General features: G+C 36.7%; 1 protein-coding gene across 6 annotated transcripts in view; it reads left to right on the top strand.

Moving 5' to 3' along the window:
- The window catches only part of NAALADL2 (N-acetylated alpha-linked acidic dipeptidase like 2), a 504203-nt gene that overhangs the window by 427580 nt on the left and 56191 nt on the right, over window positions 1-20432 (top strand). For all 6 annotated transcript variants that reach the window (XM_055723677.1, XM_055723680.1, XM_055723679.1 and 3 more), the window contains one exon: window positions 1491-1586. In XM_055723677.1, the coding sequence (XP_055579652.1) occupies window positions 1491-1586 (96 nt within the window). The remainder of the gene's footprint in view (window positions 1-1490; window positions 1587-20432) is intronic.

Below are 20432 nucleotides of genomic sequence, written 5' to 3'. Positions count from 1 at the left end.
ATGTTTCTGGTAAGGCTGTATGTGATTCTGTGTGGCACACAGTGCACTGTATGCTAAATACAAAATACAATAAAGGACTTTGGATATTCTAGCTAAATGCAATAATATATTTAGGTGCTGGCATCCAAACTCAAAATGAAAACCCAGAATAAGTTTCATGGACAAGGAAAGATTTAAGCCTTCCAAAAGGAAGTACAGAGTATTATGATGCTGAACTGATGTTGCCTAAAGTTAACCGGAGTTTGGCAGAGGGCTTAAGGTGAAGTTTTGTTCCTCTTCAGAACACAGGTAAATGCAGTGGGTGCATCTCTTGTTATTTGTGCATCAGAGTTCACTTTGAAGAGTATGTTTAAAAGAACTGCTTATAGCTAGTACATTTTAGAATGGCATGATACTCATGCACTGTCACATCCTCCTGCCGATCTCTGAAATAACTTTAACTGTAGTTTTTGTGCCTTTTTACTGAACTCGTTGCTGTTGATGAACTCTGTATTCAAAGTATGCTTACCAAATTGAGCATCTCAGTCCATCAAGGTGCACCTCAACACCTATTGTTATACCAGGTGGGGATTAGACGGGCACTGAGTTCCTAGCTTTTCCAGTTCAAGTTCCAGTTTTCCAGTTCAGTTTTCCAGATGGCCAGTTCAAGTGATACTTAAAGAGCAAAACTAGAGCTGCTCCACAAAAGCAAGAATAATTTTAGGATATAGGTCTCAGGAGCTATAGGAATGTGGAGACGTATTTTTCTTTTCCAGTAAGTTTCCAAGTTATTATACCAGGTTCAGCAACATACGTTCAAAATAATTCCCTTTTAGGCATTTGCACGCCTTTGAGGCTTGGGTTTTTGTTTTGTATTGCTTTGCCTTTTCTTTCAGTCCACACCTGGGTTATCAGTTTGTTGTTTCCTTGTGACAGCAAATACGCAACCTAATTTATTGCTTGCTTTCAGTACAAGAAGAGACGAACATCATACAAATAATATATTAAGATTGCCTGGTGTTAAAAAAAGCGGTCAACCTAAAGGATATAATTCTAGGGAACTGACCAAAACCACATATTATGTAGATGGTATTACAGTACATAGAAGTAGGATGGCTGCAGAAGATAAAAGCATATTCTTTGATTATTGTGTTTACATTTCTTTTGACGAGTAGATCATAACATATTTAATAAAATGTCTGATTGCTGCCTAGCTCAGAACGAAATCTGTGTGGATATTTTTTCTTCCTCTAGGCAAAATTTTTAGCTGGTTTTGGAAGCATAATTACAAAGACAACTGCCATTCCAGAAATAAAAGTTGTAAGACTTACTATTTTTTGCCTTTTTCAGGGACTTGGAATCAGTTAATTATAACAGTGAGATAGGTTTAATAATCAGCAAAACTTAAGAACCATTTGAAGGGTTTTTCAGTCTCTGAACAAAATCCAATAAGCATTTGGAGGAGGAAATCAATGTGGAATCCTAAAACACTTCTTATTTCTTTCTCACAGAACCCTAGCTTTCTCTCTGAAGCTCTTTTTCCTGTACATACAACAAAAACTGAAGAGCTGGATCCCACCTTCAGCCTGCATGAGACCATTGCAAAGGTAACAGAAATGGAGATGTCATATGTACATACTTTCCTTCACATGGCCAAATTTGAATTTGTTAATAATTTTGGAAGATAACCTATTTTTCCTGTGAATACTTTGAATGTAGTTAAAACTTGTGGAGTTTTCTTCGTTGAGATCCACCTTTGGAAGTAATATTCTTTACTGTTACACTGGTCAGCTTGCATGGTGAAAACACTTCCATGTGCAAATGCTTCATTTTATGTGGTTTATTTGTATTTTGCGTGGTTCAGATTAAATTTACTGGCCTGAGCGCAGGGCATTGAGCCCCGCTAGATGGCAGGGAGTAGCAAGTTTGTTGCTGTCAGTTTTGTCAGTGAGGAGGACTCTCTGAGGGCACCTTCACAAGCACAGACAGTTGGCTTTATGAGCTGTCACAGTGATGCTCACATGGGAGGAAGGAGTGGCCATCCCAGAAATCTGGGGAGTGCTATACAGAGAGGACGCTCCCAAAGTTAATGTGTTCTGACTCCCCTCTTGTCACTCCAATATAATACTCCCTGCATGTTTTTTATTAATATAACCAAAATTACTCCTGCTCTAAAGTGCTCTTTCTTCACTCTGTCCACTCATCAAAGCCCCATTTCTACAGAGAGATGTGGCTACAAATGAGACCAACTTAATGGATTCCTACACTTCTTATAATTGGATTTCTTATAAACCAGAGCTATGTAGACTTTGAATAAACAAAGAAATCTGTTTATAAAGCTACTTCTTTTGGAAAAGCAGCTGCTGTTGAAACATTTCTTTTGGCAACAACAAAAATAAATTCACAGGGATCAGCAATGTGCAGATTTAGCAAGTAGGCGGATCAGCGTCTTTGGCAAAATACTGACTGATCTTGGGGGTTTTAGGGTTTTTTTGTTTGTTTGTTTGTTTGCTTGGTGTCTTTTTTTTAAAAAAAAAAAAAAAAAAAAAAAAAGCAGCACATATTCCTAGACATGGTTTTGAAGCTTTGCAGAGTCGGACAGTTAAGGAACAACCACGTCTTCTCTGAAGCCCTTTTAATGGAGCTGATGGTTTTTAAGCCATCCTTGATGCCAAAGACACTGAAAAGATTCAGCAAATTTCTTCCCAAAGACTGAGGGAAGTAGGTATGTGATTATTTACTGCATAATTAATTTGTGATTTACTAGTTAGTGTGTGATGGGACATGTGTAATCTGAATAATGTGTATTTTAGTATTTGCTCTGTAACGTTGACTAACACAGAACACTAGTTATTAGACAGTTGATCCTGTTTAAATTGTTACAAATGATTTTGAGTAGTGTCGTTGAGCACTACAGGTTTTTTTGATAAAACTTGATGGAGACTGCACCATTCTGCTTTTCAGACTGTAGCCCAGGGTACTTTTATAAAGATGACGAGTATATGCAGCAGTGGACTGAGATTCTCTCTCAGCTGGTAATTTTGTAATCTTTAGCTTAGTTTAATTGGTTTTAAAGTAGTTTCTGAATAGCTTGAAGAGCAAAAGTTTCTAAAATTCATCTATTTTTTACTAGTCTTTATGGTTAGATAATGGAGTTGTTACGTCTTTGTTCCCTACACTCCCCCCTCAAACCTTTTTTCAGAGTAACTAAGACAGTCATTGTCTTTCCCTTCTCCTGCAAGATGGGCTTTCCTTTGCCCCTCTTTTATCCTAGGCTTTGTCATCTGTTCCAGTTTGAAAGCATTGTATTTGGGTGAATGTCCATAAAACTACACAGTATTTTATATAAGACCTTAATATGGCTTTCTGTGGTAACATTTATCTAGCTTCATATCTGAGGTGACATCATATCGCCTTTTCCTTGGTAGGGTCTTCTGTTTAAGCCCTACATCTGATTTTAGTGGCTGCATGTTAGTGCAGGCAAGCAACTGCATACGTAGTCTGAACTCTATAGAGTCATCTTAGTTCAGAAATTTTCTTTTTTAAACTGACACTGGTTTCCATGCTTTGGGCAACCTTGAAGGCTAGTGGGACGGCAGTGGTGGTTTCTTCTATGGCCATTATTTAAACTCAGTATATGTCCTCTCTAATAACTGCACTCTTGCTGATTCTCAGCGTGAGCCCTTTAAGGGGTGTCAGCGTTTAACCCCAGCCAGCAACTAACTGCTACGCAGCTACTTGCTCACTCCCCTGCCCTGCCCTAAGCAGGGTGGGGAGGAGAATCAGGAAAAAGGTAAAACTTGTCGGTTGAGATAAGAACAATTTAATAATTGAAATAAAATAAAATATAACAACAACAACAACAGTTGTAATTAATTGTCCCCAGGCAGTGACTGTCAGGCCCTGGCCAGCTAACCCCCCAGTTTATATACCCAGCATGACGTTCTAAGGTATGGAACATCCCTTTGGCTAGTTCAGGCCAGCTGTCCTGGCCGTGTCCCCTCCCAATTTCTTGTGCCCCTCCAGCCCTCTCCCTGGCAGGGCCTGAGAAACTGAAAAATCCTCGACTTAGAATAAACATTACTTAGCAACGTCTAAAAACGTCAGTGTGTTACCAACATTATCCTCATACTAAATCCAAGACACAGCATTGTACCAGCTACTAAGAAGAAAATTAGCTCTTTCCCAGGCAAAACCCGGACAAAGGGGAAAAAGCTTATTTAAGTTTTATTTGTTTGAAAATAAAAATCATGTATCAGTTTAGCTTTATCAGAAGTGGGTTATAAAAATATTTGAAACTCTAACTTTTCATTCTTATTTGAGACCAAAGGTATTTTTATTAATCTTAAGTTTTTTCATGTAATGAAGATGCTGTATTCTGACCTGCTTTATTCAGATAACCAGAGCTGGCTATTTTACCACTATTTATGCAAATATCAAATATTTCAAATCCTTGTTTACAGAACAGCACAAAACACTGTTTACCAGCAATAATGATTTTGAAGACTATGAAAATCTTTGTCATGTATCAAGTTTTCCATTATATTAGTTCATAGAAGCTCAAATAGTAGGAAGTTCAAGTTGATGAAAGACCTGTGACATTCTGGGGTTACAGATCTTGGAAACTAAATCCAAAATATTGTAGGTCTGTAGTCGATATCTTATTGTTGTCTGAAGTTAAGCAACATTCTGCCATCTCTGAATTAAAGATTCTGTGATCTTTAGATCACAAGCTAAGGCCTAGACCCAGGAAATAATACACTGTGTCATATACTAATGTAATTTCAATGTATTTCAATGATTGCTAATTTGACAATAGTATCCACGTTCAATACATAACTCATTTTTAAGAATAAATTTTACTTCCATTAATAATCCTTCTATTTTGTTTCCTTTGGCAAATTTTGATGGCCAAATAAAAATCTGCCTAAAAAAGCAAAAAACCCTTTAAGTTTCATAGCACTGAAAAAATCCATTTTCCTTATGCAGAAGCATGTATTTTACAGCTGCTTATGTAAGAGATTTTGTGTTTAAAATTACACTCCCAGTTCCTTTAGCGACCAGCTGAGACCTGATCTGAATGACACTACAGCTATTGGAACATGCACAGTAATTGGTATTTTTGAGACACAGTTGGTTTATATTTCTTCAAGCTATACTTTATCATATCAAATTGAGGTTTGGAAACAGAAAATGTTGAAATCAATGCAAGAAGGCATATGGGTGCTGGGTGGTGATTATTGTAAAAGGAATATTTACTTTACTAAATTGAGATTTATTCATTCAGACCTGGCAGTGAAGACATTAGAGAGTTGAGATATCTGGAGAAAAAATTGAAATACGTAAAAAAGCAAGTGTTAAGACATAGTATCTATTACCAAATCTCTTGTGTATTGATGGTTTTCTAGTTAAGGGGGAGTTTGACCTGATTTGGATCTTTTTTATGTAAGAACAAAAGTCCATTTGGTACAAAAGTCTACCACTGGTAGTAACAAGTAGTAGATTCTTGCGGAATAAATATGTAAGAACAGGCAATCATAGCACAGTACTTTCTCTGGTATACTTTCCCACTTACTGTCAATTGGCAGTGCAATATTTCTTAGGCTCATAATCACACCTCTACACCAATTTCCAGCTCTGTCACAGTGCAGTTACCTATGCCCTTTTAAAATTCATTTGCTTTCTGTCTTCTATAAAATCCCATAGCAATGCTTCCCCCAATTTAATTCCCCCACTTGCTGCTTGTTTATCTCACTAGGGGAGTTTATGCCATTGATACGATAAATAATTAAACATATCTATTTACTTTTTGATACCAGTTGCCTTCTTTTCTAAACTGTGTTGTGTCAGAGCATAGTAACCTGTTTGAGCTGTCCTCTTAGGTAAGCCAGTCCTTCCTAATAATACATTACCTCTGTACTTACGCGGTTCTGTGGCATCTCTTTTGCTTTAAGGCAATTAGAACTGTGTACCATAGTCAACGTGTTGGATTGCTGTGGATTTGTAGACTCTCTATGATATTGTCTTCTAATCCTTCCTCAATAATCTTCAACATTTGATTGGTCTTTTAGACTGCTGTTACCTATTAACTACTCATGATGACTTGGATATTTCTTTCTTCAGTGAGATGAGCTAATGCATACATCCTGATTCTCTGTGTATGCTCATAGGTTGTTTTCTGCTGTGTGCATCACTTCATATTTTCCAGCAATGAGCCTGCCGGGTTTTTTTTTAGCGCCATGCCCAAATATTGCGGGGTGCAGGTCAGGAAGGACACAAAGAATGGTGTCTTTCAGTCTTGATAGCAGAGGCATGCTTAGTGTTCAGTTTGATGAAACTCACTTGCCCGTGCATATCGCTGGCGGTGTGCTTTGCTTGTATGGCCACTGAAGCTGGTGGAAAAGCTTGTGCTGTTTTTGGCAGGAAATTGTTTGAGGCCCTTCATCTCTGAGGGACATAGTGCTTTAATCACTTTTTTTTTTCTATGAGAATGGCTTGATACTAAGTAACAATGGAAAAATTCAACATAAATTTTTACATGAGGTTCAGTGTAAGAATAAATAATGGATCAGTTGTGGTTTGTGCTTTCTGAAGACAGTGGTTACCTTAACTTCATGAACGCTTTGAAGAGGAGGAGATTGCCGAATGTGGCAGGTATAATGAACGAGAATGGGCAGCTATTAAGGAGATAGATCTGTAATCTGAGTGTTTAGAAGATCTAATTTATCAGAACACTTTTTAGGCCAATTTTCTTAGATCTGGGCAGTTTAAAGGTGGATTTAGGGTAGATTGCTGCCCGGCCTAGGCTGATCTGAAAGATTCAGAGAAGAAAGAGAAATCTGTAGGCTTCCTAGTGGTGAAGAACTAAGACGTTCATTACAGCGTGTTGTAGTACAAAATTTAGTGGTGTTTTAGCTGAGGTTTGCAGATCTTGTAATTTCAACTGTGCTTTATAATACATATGTCAAGTGTTAAAATTGAGAAGTGTATGCCTGTGTGGCAGAGAATGGATTTTCCCATCAGGCCAGAAGAAGTCAGGTGAAACTATTGTTATCAAATGCATACTCAGAAAAGTATGTGCTGTTTTTCAATACATTTCATCAGTGTTATTCAGCACAGCATTACTTGGTAACTAGTCCATTGGAGTCATTAACAAGTTTGAAAATACTTCTGTGTAATGAAGTATGCTCACTAGAGTAGACTAATAAGACTCGGATTATGCAGTTGTAAAAGCTTTAATGGCAGTCCCCCAACAGGGAGTGCCACTGGAGCCACTTACCCAGTACCAGCCATGGAATAATATTAATCCTTTATTGATTTTTTTCTTTGGCAGGCACCAAAGTGTTGAAAGGTATGCCAGAAGCAACATAATTGTTTTTGTGATGAGTTATGGGTGCTGACAGATAACTCTTGAGAAAATTATTAATGAGCCTGATTATTCTACACTTCAGTTATGGAGCTACATAAAGTAGAACTAACTACTGTAACACAATTAACTTCTAAACATTAAATAAAACAGCAGTAGGGGGGAGTGTTTCCTTTTCTAGGGGAAATAAGGGAATTTGTGTAACATACTTTGTAATTTCCTTTTTTATTATTATTTTTTTTTGTTTAAATGTAAACACTTCCAAGATGACAGGCAGATTATTTTCTTGAAGCAAATGAAATGAAAAGTACTGGACAGCAGGACGGTTGCCAAATAAAATTCTCATTTTGGCCACAAATAAGATACAGTACAGGAATGTTGATCTGAGGAATTCTGTAAAGGATCATACTGTGCTGTTCCTTTGAAGCATGGGAGGGATATGTTCCCATTTACCCATTGTCTCATCCCGTTCATTCCCAAATATAAGCATAGGGAACACCCATTCATCTTGGCAGTGCAATGATATTCATAACTTTGGTAGTTTCTTTCTCTGTAATATCCATTTAAAAATCCAAATCTGTGGTTTGGTGCAGGTGACCTCTGCTAAATATTTTCATTTGCTGCATGGTATTTGTGAGTGAGCTTTTTTTGTATGCTTCTGTACTGCAAAAGCTGAAAGTAACCATGGAGATACATATATATATATATAAAGAATATATGAGGTTGCCATAATTTATTGAAATGTCAAATTTATGAAACAAAGATAATAGAACATGTCCAAATTAACATGAAGGTGGCAAACCCCTACAATCCCAAAGACTGAGTGCAGATTTTGAATCAGTAGAATAATAATGTGAAGAACAATATAAATGCTGTTTTCTGCCAGAGTTCAAAATCAAAACAAAATCTCATTGTAGTCAACCAGCTTGAAATTTCTCTGCATTTCATTGAAGCATCTGTTGTAGTTTTGGCAGGGATGTCATCCCTGTAATACCAAATGGAAACACTTTCACAAACCGTGTACAGCACGTCTATGTTGCAAAAATTAACCAGAAACATTTCTGCGGCATATTATTACTGGCATAGCTATTTCACCGGAGTATATTCATATTTTATTCCCACTGCAACATGCCCTTTTTGCTATCAGATTGTTCTTGAAAACACTGTGTGGCGTTGAGCTTAGGCCTCTGCGTCAAAGCAGCTGTACATCTGTATTTCCATTGACATATTGTCCGTTTTCATTTTTAAATTTCCTCTCTAGAACTAGAGGATTTGGCAGAATTGTTTAAGATCTCCAAACAGTAGTGAAACAATGTTACTCCAGTCAGAATTACAGCACTTGGAGGTGTTAAAGTACTTGTTTGGCAATATGCAGAACAAATCTAAAATATTCAGAAAACAGAAGCCTGATGCAGCCGAGTATGTTGCCTGGGCAAGCCAAGCCCAGAAAAGTTTGTGCCTTGCAGGGCCCGGGCAGCTATATGGCAGCTTCCCCTGCTGTCTGGTGTGTAACTGGAAATGTTTGCTGTATGCCATGATTTGCATCATGAAATTGTGATGCTTTGGAGTGTCAATTTTCACAGGTCATTCCTCCAATTCACTTCTTTCAGTGATGTATCCCTTCTGATGTAATTTTTAAAACTCCTGTCTTCATTTGCGTATGCCAGACTTCCGCATCATTTCTCAGTCTCTTTATCATCATACCTCCAAAGACAGGAGCTTTGCACAGACCAACAGAACTCTCATGTCTTTTTAAAGACAAATTATGTTATGATTTTGTACTTTCAAAACAAATTATCCAAGCCTTCAGCCAAACAGGAATGCGGATCAGGGGCAGGTGACAGAGATGCTGAATGAAGTTAACATAACAGAAGCACAGTTCTCAGTGTCTGAAGTGAAAACCAGGTGGGGGGACCTGATCAGTATCCATATTTGAGACAATCTGCTGTTGATACTGATTGTTTAGGTGTGGAGTTTGCCCTCGTTTTGAAGATACCAGAATTAGCTGCAGTGTCATGTGGATGCTTTTTCACACATAAAAGCACCTGTATGGGATTTTTGGCCTGAGAAAAACTGCAGGACAAGTTGGGGCATCTCATAATATTTGTTTGTCCTTCCACAGCCAGCAGCAATTAATGGTGTTTCAGCAGCTCTCATCTGCCCTAAGGTGATGTGGCAGCACAGGTGCAGCATGATACACCAATTGCCAGATAGTCTCGCTGTAACTTAAATGACTGGCTTTGCTTTATTGATCAGCCTCTCATATGGTGGTTCTGAGCATCTTACTGGTCTTTATGGTTTAATGGTATTTGAGATGTGTGAAGCAGAACCGTATTGTCTGTGGTGACAGTATGACTGAATTCACACAAAAACAAACTTGCTCAATTTTTTCTGCAAAGCAGCACAGGCATTTTTCACATAAATGGTTTGATTTAGCACATACTCTCTCAATCACACAAGTGAGAGTTTTTATTTTACCTTTAGCCTTCTTGCATAAAAGAACATATAATCCAGTTCAAGCAGAGGGTAAATACAAACTTGCTGAAATCTCCCTTCTAACAATTGTCTATTTTATTCTGTAGCTATTGTCAGCAGCAATAAAAAAAAGAGCAAATCTGGTGATATAAACTGGCACAGTAACTTTGGGGATGCTGTTTGAATTGTGGTGAACAGGGAAGTAACAGCATTCAAAGAAAAAAAGCTGTCTGGGGATTTTTTCAGTGTTAGATGTGAAAGAGGTGACTTTGCTGCTAAAGACATGAGGTGTTCTGACAGACAGTCATACTGTGTTTGGCCAGACAGCATATTCTCTATCTGCTGTAGCCTAGTTAGGGTAGATATGCTTGGAATTTTTCAGTAGTTCTTTGTTCCTAAAAGCAAGTAGCCTGAAGGACTCTTGCATTTCGTACTTGAACTCTGATAGATAAAGACTAGGTAATAAAAATAAGCTGAAATTGCAGAACCCCTGGTAAAAATTTGATGAACCAGCTGCACTGTCCAACACAACTTCTCTTGGTTCAGTCAAGTATTAAAAAACAATCCCATTCCCCTACCCCCTTGAAATTTTCCACTTCTTTCCTGCTAATACTTCCTTCAAAATGGAAAAGCATTACAGGACAGAACTAACTGCATTTCCTCCTGTGCCGTTTATTCATGAAGTTCGGGAAAGATGTCAACACTCAAGTATTCCAAGATTTTTTTCTGGGCTTCCTTTTGAGAGCCTGGAATTTAATGTTTCAGCTTAGAGAACTCTGACAACTTTGAAAATATCAAAATAACCAGAAAAGTGTGTCTCCAATAGACAAGAGAAATGGAATGAACACAAAAACACGACCATCATTAGTAGCATGGTTTGTGTAGAAACCATTCCCATGGACCATTCAGTTCTCTATTAGGAAGGAATTGATTCTACATTCCTTAAATATTTTTGATATTGCAACAAGATTATATGTTATTTTTAAGACGTTAGCATCGGCTTCTGTCGGAATGTTTCTTAACCAGATTGGTGTTTAGAACCACACAGTTGCTGAATTCCTCTTGCAGACCTGAATTTTATTCAGTTGCTCTCAAGATTTGTCTGGCAACTGTAAGTGAAAAAAGAAAAAAAATCATTGCATTATTTTTCAAGCTAGAGTTGTGATTTAAGTGAAGTCAGCAAATACATGTCAACTCCATCTGATCCAATCAAAACACAGGATAAACATGTAAGTTCATACATAATGTATAATTTTAAATCTTATGATAGAAACCCAGGATTGGTGGTGTTTGATCAACTTAGGGAAGGCATTTTTTACTCTGAATTACATCAATCTAACTAAGCAAAAGAAGATAAATTAGGAATGAGAGGAAGCATTGTCTAATCCCCATTTTGTATATGAGAAAATTAAATACCATGGGTCAAAAATGGTACTTAAAATAACAGAGCAACTACTTCATCTCCTCACCTGAATTCAGCATTAACTTGCAGGATCTGGTGATTTGTCTGACCCTGGACAAAAACTGGGGCATATTTCCAAGCTGAAGCTAGATTGCTGAAGTTAGAATTTAGCACGTATTTGGGATTTGCTGGAATTACAGCTACTGGCTGTAACCAACCGGGCATTTTTCTAATATGTGCTGAAGTGTTAGTGCCTGTGTTAGTGGGACTTACCTGGCATGGAAAGAAGCTACAGTGCCTGCAGCAATGCCTTCATTTCCCTGCCTTGTTTTGGTTACGTTGAGATTTGTGATCTTACTGCATCTCTAGCTGCTTCCCGAGTGATGCATTGGTGACAGACTCTCCAAAGATGTTCCTGACAGATGTCTTTTTGTTTGTTTGTTTCCTTCTGGTGGTTGATGATCTTGACTGTACAAAGAAGCCACTGCATATTTACTGCACAAGTCAAATGATTGTTTCCAATTTGTCCAATAATTGCTTTGTAGCGTATATTGAGAGAATTGATTTTGTATCCATTGCTGTTACTTTGAAAACGTGAACTTGTTATGAGGGATATTAAATAATTAGACATACGCATGAATTTTTTAAGGAATGTCAACACATACGTTTATAGAATCATTTGATTTACATTCAACCACTGAAATCCAACAGCTGAAAAAACAAATCTGAATCTTGCTACTCTAATAGGTAGGAATATGCCTGGGGTTATCTGAATTTTCCACTGTGTTTCCCACTGTCTTATTATTCACTTAGTTCTGAATTTATCTGAGTATAATTTTATTAATCCGTTCTTTAGCATCAGTGCTACTACAGGCATTTGTTACTGGTTAACAAATACTTCATCTGCCAAAGATTCAGTCTTTATTCTTAGCACACATGTACTGAATTTGATGGCTGTGCAAGGAAGATGAGTTTTTCTTTAAACAAGACACTAACATTCTAGAGGGATGGCTCCTTTGGGTACTCTAAAAGTATCTTGTCTGTTGTATTAGCTCACTGTATTAGCTCTTCTCTGTCTTCTGATCTTTTGACAAAGATGTCAAATCAGACAATCCTTTCCCCGAAGCATGCCTTTTAAAACACTGTTTCTACTAACAATAATGTAGAAATGACTCTTTTCTTCTTCTTTTCTTTTAATTTAACATAATGCAATTTGCGTATGACTGAACATGAGGTAAAGCTAGTGGAACTTAAGTATCTGCTTAAGTGCTTTTCAACAAAAGATGGAAATAGCTGCCTCAGTACTATGAATTCAGTAATTGGTTTTACAAACAACTTGCTGAAAGACCTGGGGAAATACAGCTGCTAGGATGTATGTTTATTTGTTCATTTTATGTTTAGACCATACTTATAACTTCCTTTGGTGTATAGTTGTACAATGTATTATTGACATGTTTTGTCTTTCTTTTATCTTATTCTGCAACATAACTACAAACACATCAGAAATTTACAGATGCTGAAGTTTCCTTCATGAGCTCAGTCCTGAATTCAAAACCCTATTTTCAAATTTGGTTTCTCTAAAATAAATTTAAAAATTCAGATTTTCCCAAGAGGTTTAGCCCAATCCACAGTGTTTTAAAACTTGTCTTTAAATGTCAGCGCCTATTTTAGCATCAAACTGATACCAGAACTCTGCTGGAACTGTCCTCTTGGTGTTGAGCATTTCTTAGGTTTGTGGCCATCCTGAGAGGGGAGTGTAAGACCAAAGTTAAATGACTACATGGTGGATAAGAAGCAATGTATGTCCTGGGTAAAAGCTCCTAAGAACCAACCCATTGTGCTCTGAGATGGGGGATTCCTGCAGGAACCTAATAGTACAAATCAAGCATAAAGTTGCGTCTGAATAAATGTTGTACTCTTTTCTTGAGCATTGTAGCCAGAACAGGGGCTATTTACTAGCGTGGTCTTTTTGAAATGTGGAGCTCTAAGTCGGCTGCGAAGCACAGACCCTGTAAGAATTACCTTTGTTCTACATCAACAGTGTTTAACGTAAAAACCTTATACATTGTGGAAGCTAGGACTGCCAATTACCACACTTAATTGTTAGGATGCAAATACACATTCTTCTTTTTTTGTTATTCTGTTTCCAGAATCAGTGAAACTCAGATTCTTTGCTGCATATTTACTGTTATGGCTGTATGATACACACATCTATAATGGCCTATAGCCTAGACACACTATAGTGTACTTTTGGGTAATGGAAGTTGCAGATTGGAGTTCTTCAAGCCATAGAAGGAAAGAAACTGGCCCAAAGCTTATAAAAGCTTGACTATACAGAGAAAGGTGAATCCATAAACCCTTATAACCACTTGTCACATTACGTGCAGAATTTCTGTTTAAAAGCCTTGTTAAATTTTTGGAAGGTTAGCCCTTAATTCCTGGTCAAGAGCCAAAATAAACAGCCGGAACTTCAGATTTCAATGTGCTGCACAATGAAATTTTCTACTTGCATTTTATACTCAGTGTGGCAGTAATAGGAGTGGCTGGGCCTGTTTCAGAAGCTCTACTCTTTGATGCTTTCATTGCAGATGTGCTATGAAAACCTGAATCAGGTGGCAGATAATCTTTATTTGAAATTCATATTCTGATTTGTTTTGTTGTGTATGAGAAAGCTGATATACTCTCAGTGATAAAAATCCTAAAGAAGTTTTTGTAACATATTGCAGTGCATGAAACTGTAGTTTGCTCTTGTCCTTTGTTTTCTTCTATTCTGTCTCCTAATATGTGGATAGGTAGGTGTTATAATCAGATGTAACTGAAAAAGCACAGTTCTATGCTTTCTGATGTTTTTCCTAAAATACAGGATAGCAAAATCAGCATGAATGAAGACTGTCTTTTCAAATACACGTGAACAAAGTGAAGAAATTTTGTAAAGTGTAAAAGTTGTGGGACAAAACTAGTAAATACTTTTTTAAAAAAATCTATTACGAGTCAAAAAAATAATACAAGCTAAAGGTATTGCAAAAACCCAGGAAGAACATCTTGTTTATCGATCTGGTTTTATTATGAGCATAGTCAATAACAGTAAAAAAATACTGACAGTTTGCTGAGACACTCTAGCATTAAAGCAGCTAAGATTAGAGAATTACCATTAGACTAAGAGTAGGTGATTAGCCTTAAGCTAGAATTATAAAATTAATAGAGTGTCTTTCAGAAAACTGTGGACTGAAGATCCTGCATCAGAAACAGTGGGAATGGTTAAACTGTTTCTTCTTATTTCAGTAGGTACAAGGGAACAGATCGTCTTGGAGTAACATCAGGGAGTTTGGGCCTGTTTAGCACCTTTGAGAAGAGAAAGGGCAGTGAATATGAGTAGGGAATACTGTCTGTCTCCCTGATTCACCTCTGAATTCAGGAGACTGAATGAGTCTGAAACCAGATCTTCATATCTTCATTCAGTTGTTTTATAAACAGTTTTTATTACATATAGTGTTATATAAGTGTTATATAAACACTTATTCTCTGCCCCAGACAATAAGTGATAACCACAATGAGATAGTTTAGTCTGACCATGTAGTGTAGGAAAGCAAACCTCATCTTCCTGAGTGCATGCCTGCTGAAGAAAGCTTGCTGTTTAATGACTGAGCAGGATTTTCTGGCTGCCAGACTCACGTGGTAGATAAGAGTATTCCCACTTGGGCAGAGAGAAGGGACAGAGGCAAATAAGCTTGGACTTCTACTGATCAGCTTTGCTTTTGGGGTTTATGTGTTCAAGTATGGTCCTTTCCATTTCCATTTGAGCCCAACGGAATAGATTCAAGCCCATGTGTTAAAACAACACGCGTGAGATTTAGTGAACTGACAGGAGTGATCACCCCATCCACCAGCAGTTCCTTGGGCCAGGGGCTGGGTATTATCTGTAGCAAACTAACCATAAAACCAGAGCAATATAAAAGATGTACTTTCCTACAGTGGAAACTATATTTCTATTTCATAAGCAGAGATCATATACTGCCTATGAAGCTATTTTTTATTTTAATACCTTCTTGTGAAACTAATGGCCAGGAGTTTCATAAATCGCAGCCTAATTCCAACCATGCACGGGTAATATTGATTTTAAATATAACAGTATCTGTATTATCTCTTGAAATAATTTTAATTCAAAATTTAAATTAATATCACAAAGTAGAGCATTTGGACCTAAAAATGTTTCAGGAAGAGTCCAGTAACCAGTAAATGAAAAGCAACTCTTCAGAAGGATAGAAGGAAAGAAGGATAGAAATTGTTCTGGAGTAATGGAGTAGTATATTCTAGTATCCTGCAGCCTTTTACTCATATAAAAATAATAAGATTTTGTAGAAAGAGATACAGTTTTATTGTCAACCTTATTTTGAAGAAATTTGTGTCCTGAGTGATACTTCCTTTGAAGAATCATTCACACAAAAGTAGTGGGTTTTTTATACTTATGTGATAATTCTTCAATCCCAGAGAGTTCTTGTCCTTTCAATAGATGAAAGGCTAGCCCATTTATTTTGTTACTCGGATATATCAGTGGTAGGTGAACACGGATAATGCACGTGTATATTCCAAGATAATGGTAAAGTTCTACTTAATCTGTTTTAAATTACTACAGATCAGCAATAAAATAATCTCTGTTTTACTACCATCAGATGTGATCCATCAATATTTATGTGCTTACAACTTTAGAAGAATGAAACTCTGAAGGGAGAACATTTAGTTTCTTTTGACAGAATAGTCCTATTTCTTAAATGGCCAAATAAACAGCAATATGTTTCATCTGACTGATGTGAATGATTTTAAGACTATTTACTTTTAATTCCACGATTAAGTCTTTTTTTCTGATTGTAGTTAATGTGAACTTTGAGATTACCTTTTGTTAATAACTTACTGTACCCTCCTTTCATTCTGATGGGGCCAGGAATGTGTGGGCTTTATTATTTGGGTAATGAAAGTGTCAAATATGTAAATGCATACTGACACAATTCATCAATATATATTGTACTCAAGGAGAGTAATTTGCCCAAAGATCATAGCCTGTCCTGCCATTTATCTCAAACTTGCCTGGACAGGAAGAATAACATGGCTAATTCATCAAAGTTCATGAAAGATCACTAGAATTTTGGAACATTAAAAAAAAAAAAAAAAAAAGCCACATAATCAAGGTAAGATGAGAAATTGACATGCACTAGGGATGATACAGGTCAGCATCATCAGAAATGCTTTTTTCAAATACGTAGTTAAAGTAAGTATGAAAATAGTTGAATCCTTTTAGAGTGTGACATCTTGTTACACTAAAGCATGCTCCTTTCCTGATCAACAGCATTCTATCAGCATGTCCTTTTTAATTTGGAGTGAGGCAGCCTTATAGATTTCATTTCATCTTGGGTAAGTGTTCAAAAGTTCTGGTATTTAAATAACTCGGGGAAAATCTGAGCAGTGTCTGTCAGTGAAATAGCCTTCCTTCATTGATTACTGGCCCAATCTTCTTGTAAAAATGCCACCCAAAAATTAACCACTGATATTAGGGATTGTTACCCTTTTTTTTTTTTTTTTTTTTTTTTTTATGACAGACTGAAAAATATAATTACTGGGTTTTCTTAATGAGTGTTTATGTGTGCCTATTTTTTTAACTAAGGCACTGGGTTGGCAAAATCCTGCTTCTGCTGGCTTAACTGAACTGTGTAAACACACACATACACACTCTTTACAAATACCAAATACTTTGACCAAAAAAACCCAAAAGAGATGTTACTAAAGACTGTCTACTCAGCAATATTTTGTATATTTTTATGTTATTTTAAATATAACACAATTTTTAAAACTTTTAAAATAATACTGAAATTCAGAAAAGCTCAGCTTTCTGGCTCAGCAACCTTACAGTTGTACAGTGTACAAACTGGCAGACTTCTTAGCACAACATTCTGAGAGATCCGAAGCAACAAAAAACCAAAGATTCATGGGCTCTTACTCAAATTAGCTTATTGTTGCATTACTTCATGATTCTAGGGGATTATTCCTTTTTTTAAAAAAAAGCAGCTTTAGAACACAAAGGTGATGACTGCATAATTTTTAAAGTTGGTTGTTGTTTGTTTTTTTTTATTTCTTCCCATAAGATGTTTCTTTGATATGTAATTCTGAGGAACCTGATCTTAAATAACATTGATGCACCTGTCAAGGTGCCAGCCTGTGTTAATCATTTGGATTTTGGTGTTTAAAAGACTTAAGTGTGCCTTGTCAGATAAATGAACCTGATGCAAACAGATAAACCCAGATACAATTTCCATTATAGAACTAGTTCAGTGTGCTTCATTCAGTGCAGTTCACTCTGGCTTTAACCAGTATAACAGCCCACAGCCTACATGAAGTATGCATATAAAGAAAAATATTGGTCAGAGTTTTAGCTGCTTCCGAAGTGTTTGAGCCTGTAAGTGCAGATGCATTCTCAGATTTTCAGGTGCAAAATGAGAGGCAGCAGCTGCAAATAAAATTCATTATATTTCATAATAAAATGTATAGTTTTGTTCTGCTTCATGAATGCAAGACCTATTTGGAAATTAAATTAGAAGCCATGTTTTGCATCCCATCAGTAATCATCCAGAACTATGCCATGTTGACATTCCTGTGCTTGAGAGGGGAATTCAGTCCCAAAGCTTAAAGGAAGCAGAGGAGCTTTCTGAAGACAAAAGACTAAATACTTACATTTATGCAACTGAAAAACTTGATTAGGCTCAGTGGAATTAATGCTCTGGAATGGAAGTGTGAGATGTCATAAAAAAGCAAAACTGATTGAAGCAACATAAAAAGAGATAAAGATCCTTTTTCTCTTATTTATTTTCACTTGAAATATGATGAACATTCCCTTGTATGAGCAGAGGGTGGCTCAGCACACTATGACCTTTGATTTTTGGATTTTGTTCTTTGATGAGAGGATTTGGCCAGTGAGTTTTTAAATAGAAAGTTGCATGTAATATAAGGAATTATATAAATATAATTAAAATAAGATGCATATACATTAAGTACTTAAAGAAAGATGTAGTAACCTTAAAAGTTTTACTGTTACACATCTGGTTTTCAATAGAATTTATTTACCATACTGAGGAAGAACGCTATTGGAATGTAAGTTTTCAGTTCAACTTTTTTCCTATTTCTAGAAGTATCTCAAGAAAAGTAAAAAATTCTTGAAATAACAAGAAGTGCTTTCTTCCTCTTGTCTTTGATACATCACTTCTGATTTAGTACTTCCTCCCTTCCTGTCACCTATATTCCATCAAATTCGGAGCCAAATGTCAAATTTTGTGCACCTGCTGTTGCAACTGGATTTTCAAAAGACTTTGAAACTAATGTAATAATTAACATCATCAGAAGTATCTGTCACTTGAATGTCGCTGACTTTGTACTTTCACATTTCCCCTATGCCAATCTGAATGCTGTTAAAGGGTGAGCAGGAATAAGTTTGATCTGACTGAAAAGTAATCATTTGGTTCTGTTGTTGGTTTTGCTTTAGGGGTTTGTTTTGTTTTCAGCTCTCAGATCTGCTTTGCCATACAAGCTTTAGTGCCCGTGTAAGGATGACAGCAAGAAGTGCGTGCAGAAAGTAGTGCAGAGGCAGTAAGTTCAGCAACAGCGTAATTTTTGATGGGCTTTGAAATTTGCACTGAAAGTGTTGAAATTGGTCTGAGGAAGATAGTTCTTTACGTACATTATTGCAAGTTGATTCTGAAATCTGCTTAAAATACATACCTTGACTTCAAAAAGTTTTTCTGCGTCTGTTGCTGTTTCAGTAGAATTGTGGAAGCATCATGGCTAAACCTGACAAATCATAACAAATTGGTACTTTTCTGGAATACTAGGGTGCTTTTTGGCTGGAGTATGATTATTCTGAACTTTGAAGGAGGACATGAGAAACAAAATACAAGCCTTTTATGAAACTCGTTATTACATCTGGACTTCAGGAACTCGCTGTTGAAGTTCTGATTGGAATTTAGAAAACCTAATTAAGACATAATGTTTAAGACATTATAGACATTTAAGACAAATAAGACATAATTCTATTTGTAATTTGGATGCTAACAGCTGAGCCCCAAAATTTTGATTGGGAAATAGAACTATTGCTTATACCTGTAAAATGCACAGTAAAAATGTATACATCAAAACTTTAATTAGGATTTATTGATAAGTTTTCCCTATCTGTTTTTATAAATGTTTTTTATAAATCTGTTGCATATGCTTTAGGACTAGTAAATCCATTTGGACAATATTGGCTGGAAATCTAAGGGATATGCATTACTTGACTCTTAAGGATATATCAGTTTTAGCAAACTTCCTAAGAATGCTTTCCCATTTTAGTGGTGGCAGTATTTATAGAGAGTTAATGAAAAGCAAACTCTGAGAAGGCAGATTTGCATCTCCCAATTTTGTTAGGTAACCACTTTATATATTTATGTATTTATTTTACCATTAGTAAACTTGTTTCATAATACAGCTTTTATGCCCTATGTTTAACAAAGCTCTCTTTCAGAGTTAAATCAAACCACAAATCTGGTCAGACTTGAGTTGTAGAGTGGTTTGCTATTTAGTTACTCAGACTATCATGTTTGTGTTGTGCTTTTCTTTTTTTGCAAAGTATGTTGCTTACCACAAACTGTAGTTAAATGATTGCAGTTTATTTAATTAGGGAAATTACATAAATAAAATAAAGGTAAATTAATATCAGCTTTTTAACAGAAAGCTGTTTGCTCAAAGGTGTATTGTTTGCGCTTGAATAGCACTGCCAGCTAATCATTTTCTGCAGCCAGGTTATCAGGTACAAGGAAGAGATTACCCAACGTAGCCATTTTTGGGTTTTACCTTCCCTGTTTTGGGTAGCTGGGAAGACGGCTGTAACCAGGACAAAGCTGGTGAAAGGGCTGGATGGAATGTCCTATGAGGAGCAGCTAAGTACTTTGGGTTTGTCTAGTTTGGAGCAAAGGAGGCTGAGGGGTGACCTCATTGCTCCCTACAGCTTCCTGAGGAGGGGATGAGGACAGAGAGGCGCTGAGGTCTTCTCCCTGGTATCCAGTGATAGGACTCATAGGAATGGTTGAGAGCTGCACGGGGGGAGGTTTAGATTGGACGTTAGGGAGCATTTCTTTACTGAGGGAGTGGTCAAACACTGCAACAGGCTTCCTAGAGAGGTGGTTGATGCCCCAA

The sequence above is a fragment of the Falco cherrug genome, chromosome 11 (genome assembly GCF_023634085.1).
Source record: "Falco cherrug isolate bFalChe1 chromosome 11, bFalChe1.pri, whole genome shotgun sequence".
NCBI lineage: Eukaryota > Metazoa > Chordata > Aves > Falconiformes > Falconidae > Falco > Falco cherrug.
Note: the sequence above shows the minus strand (reverse complement) of the source record. Positions and strands in the feature narration are given on the sequence as shown.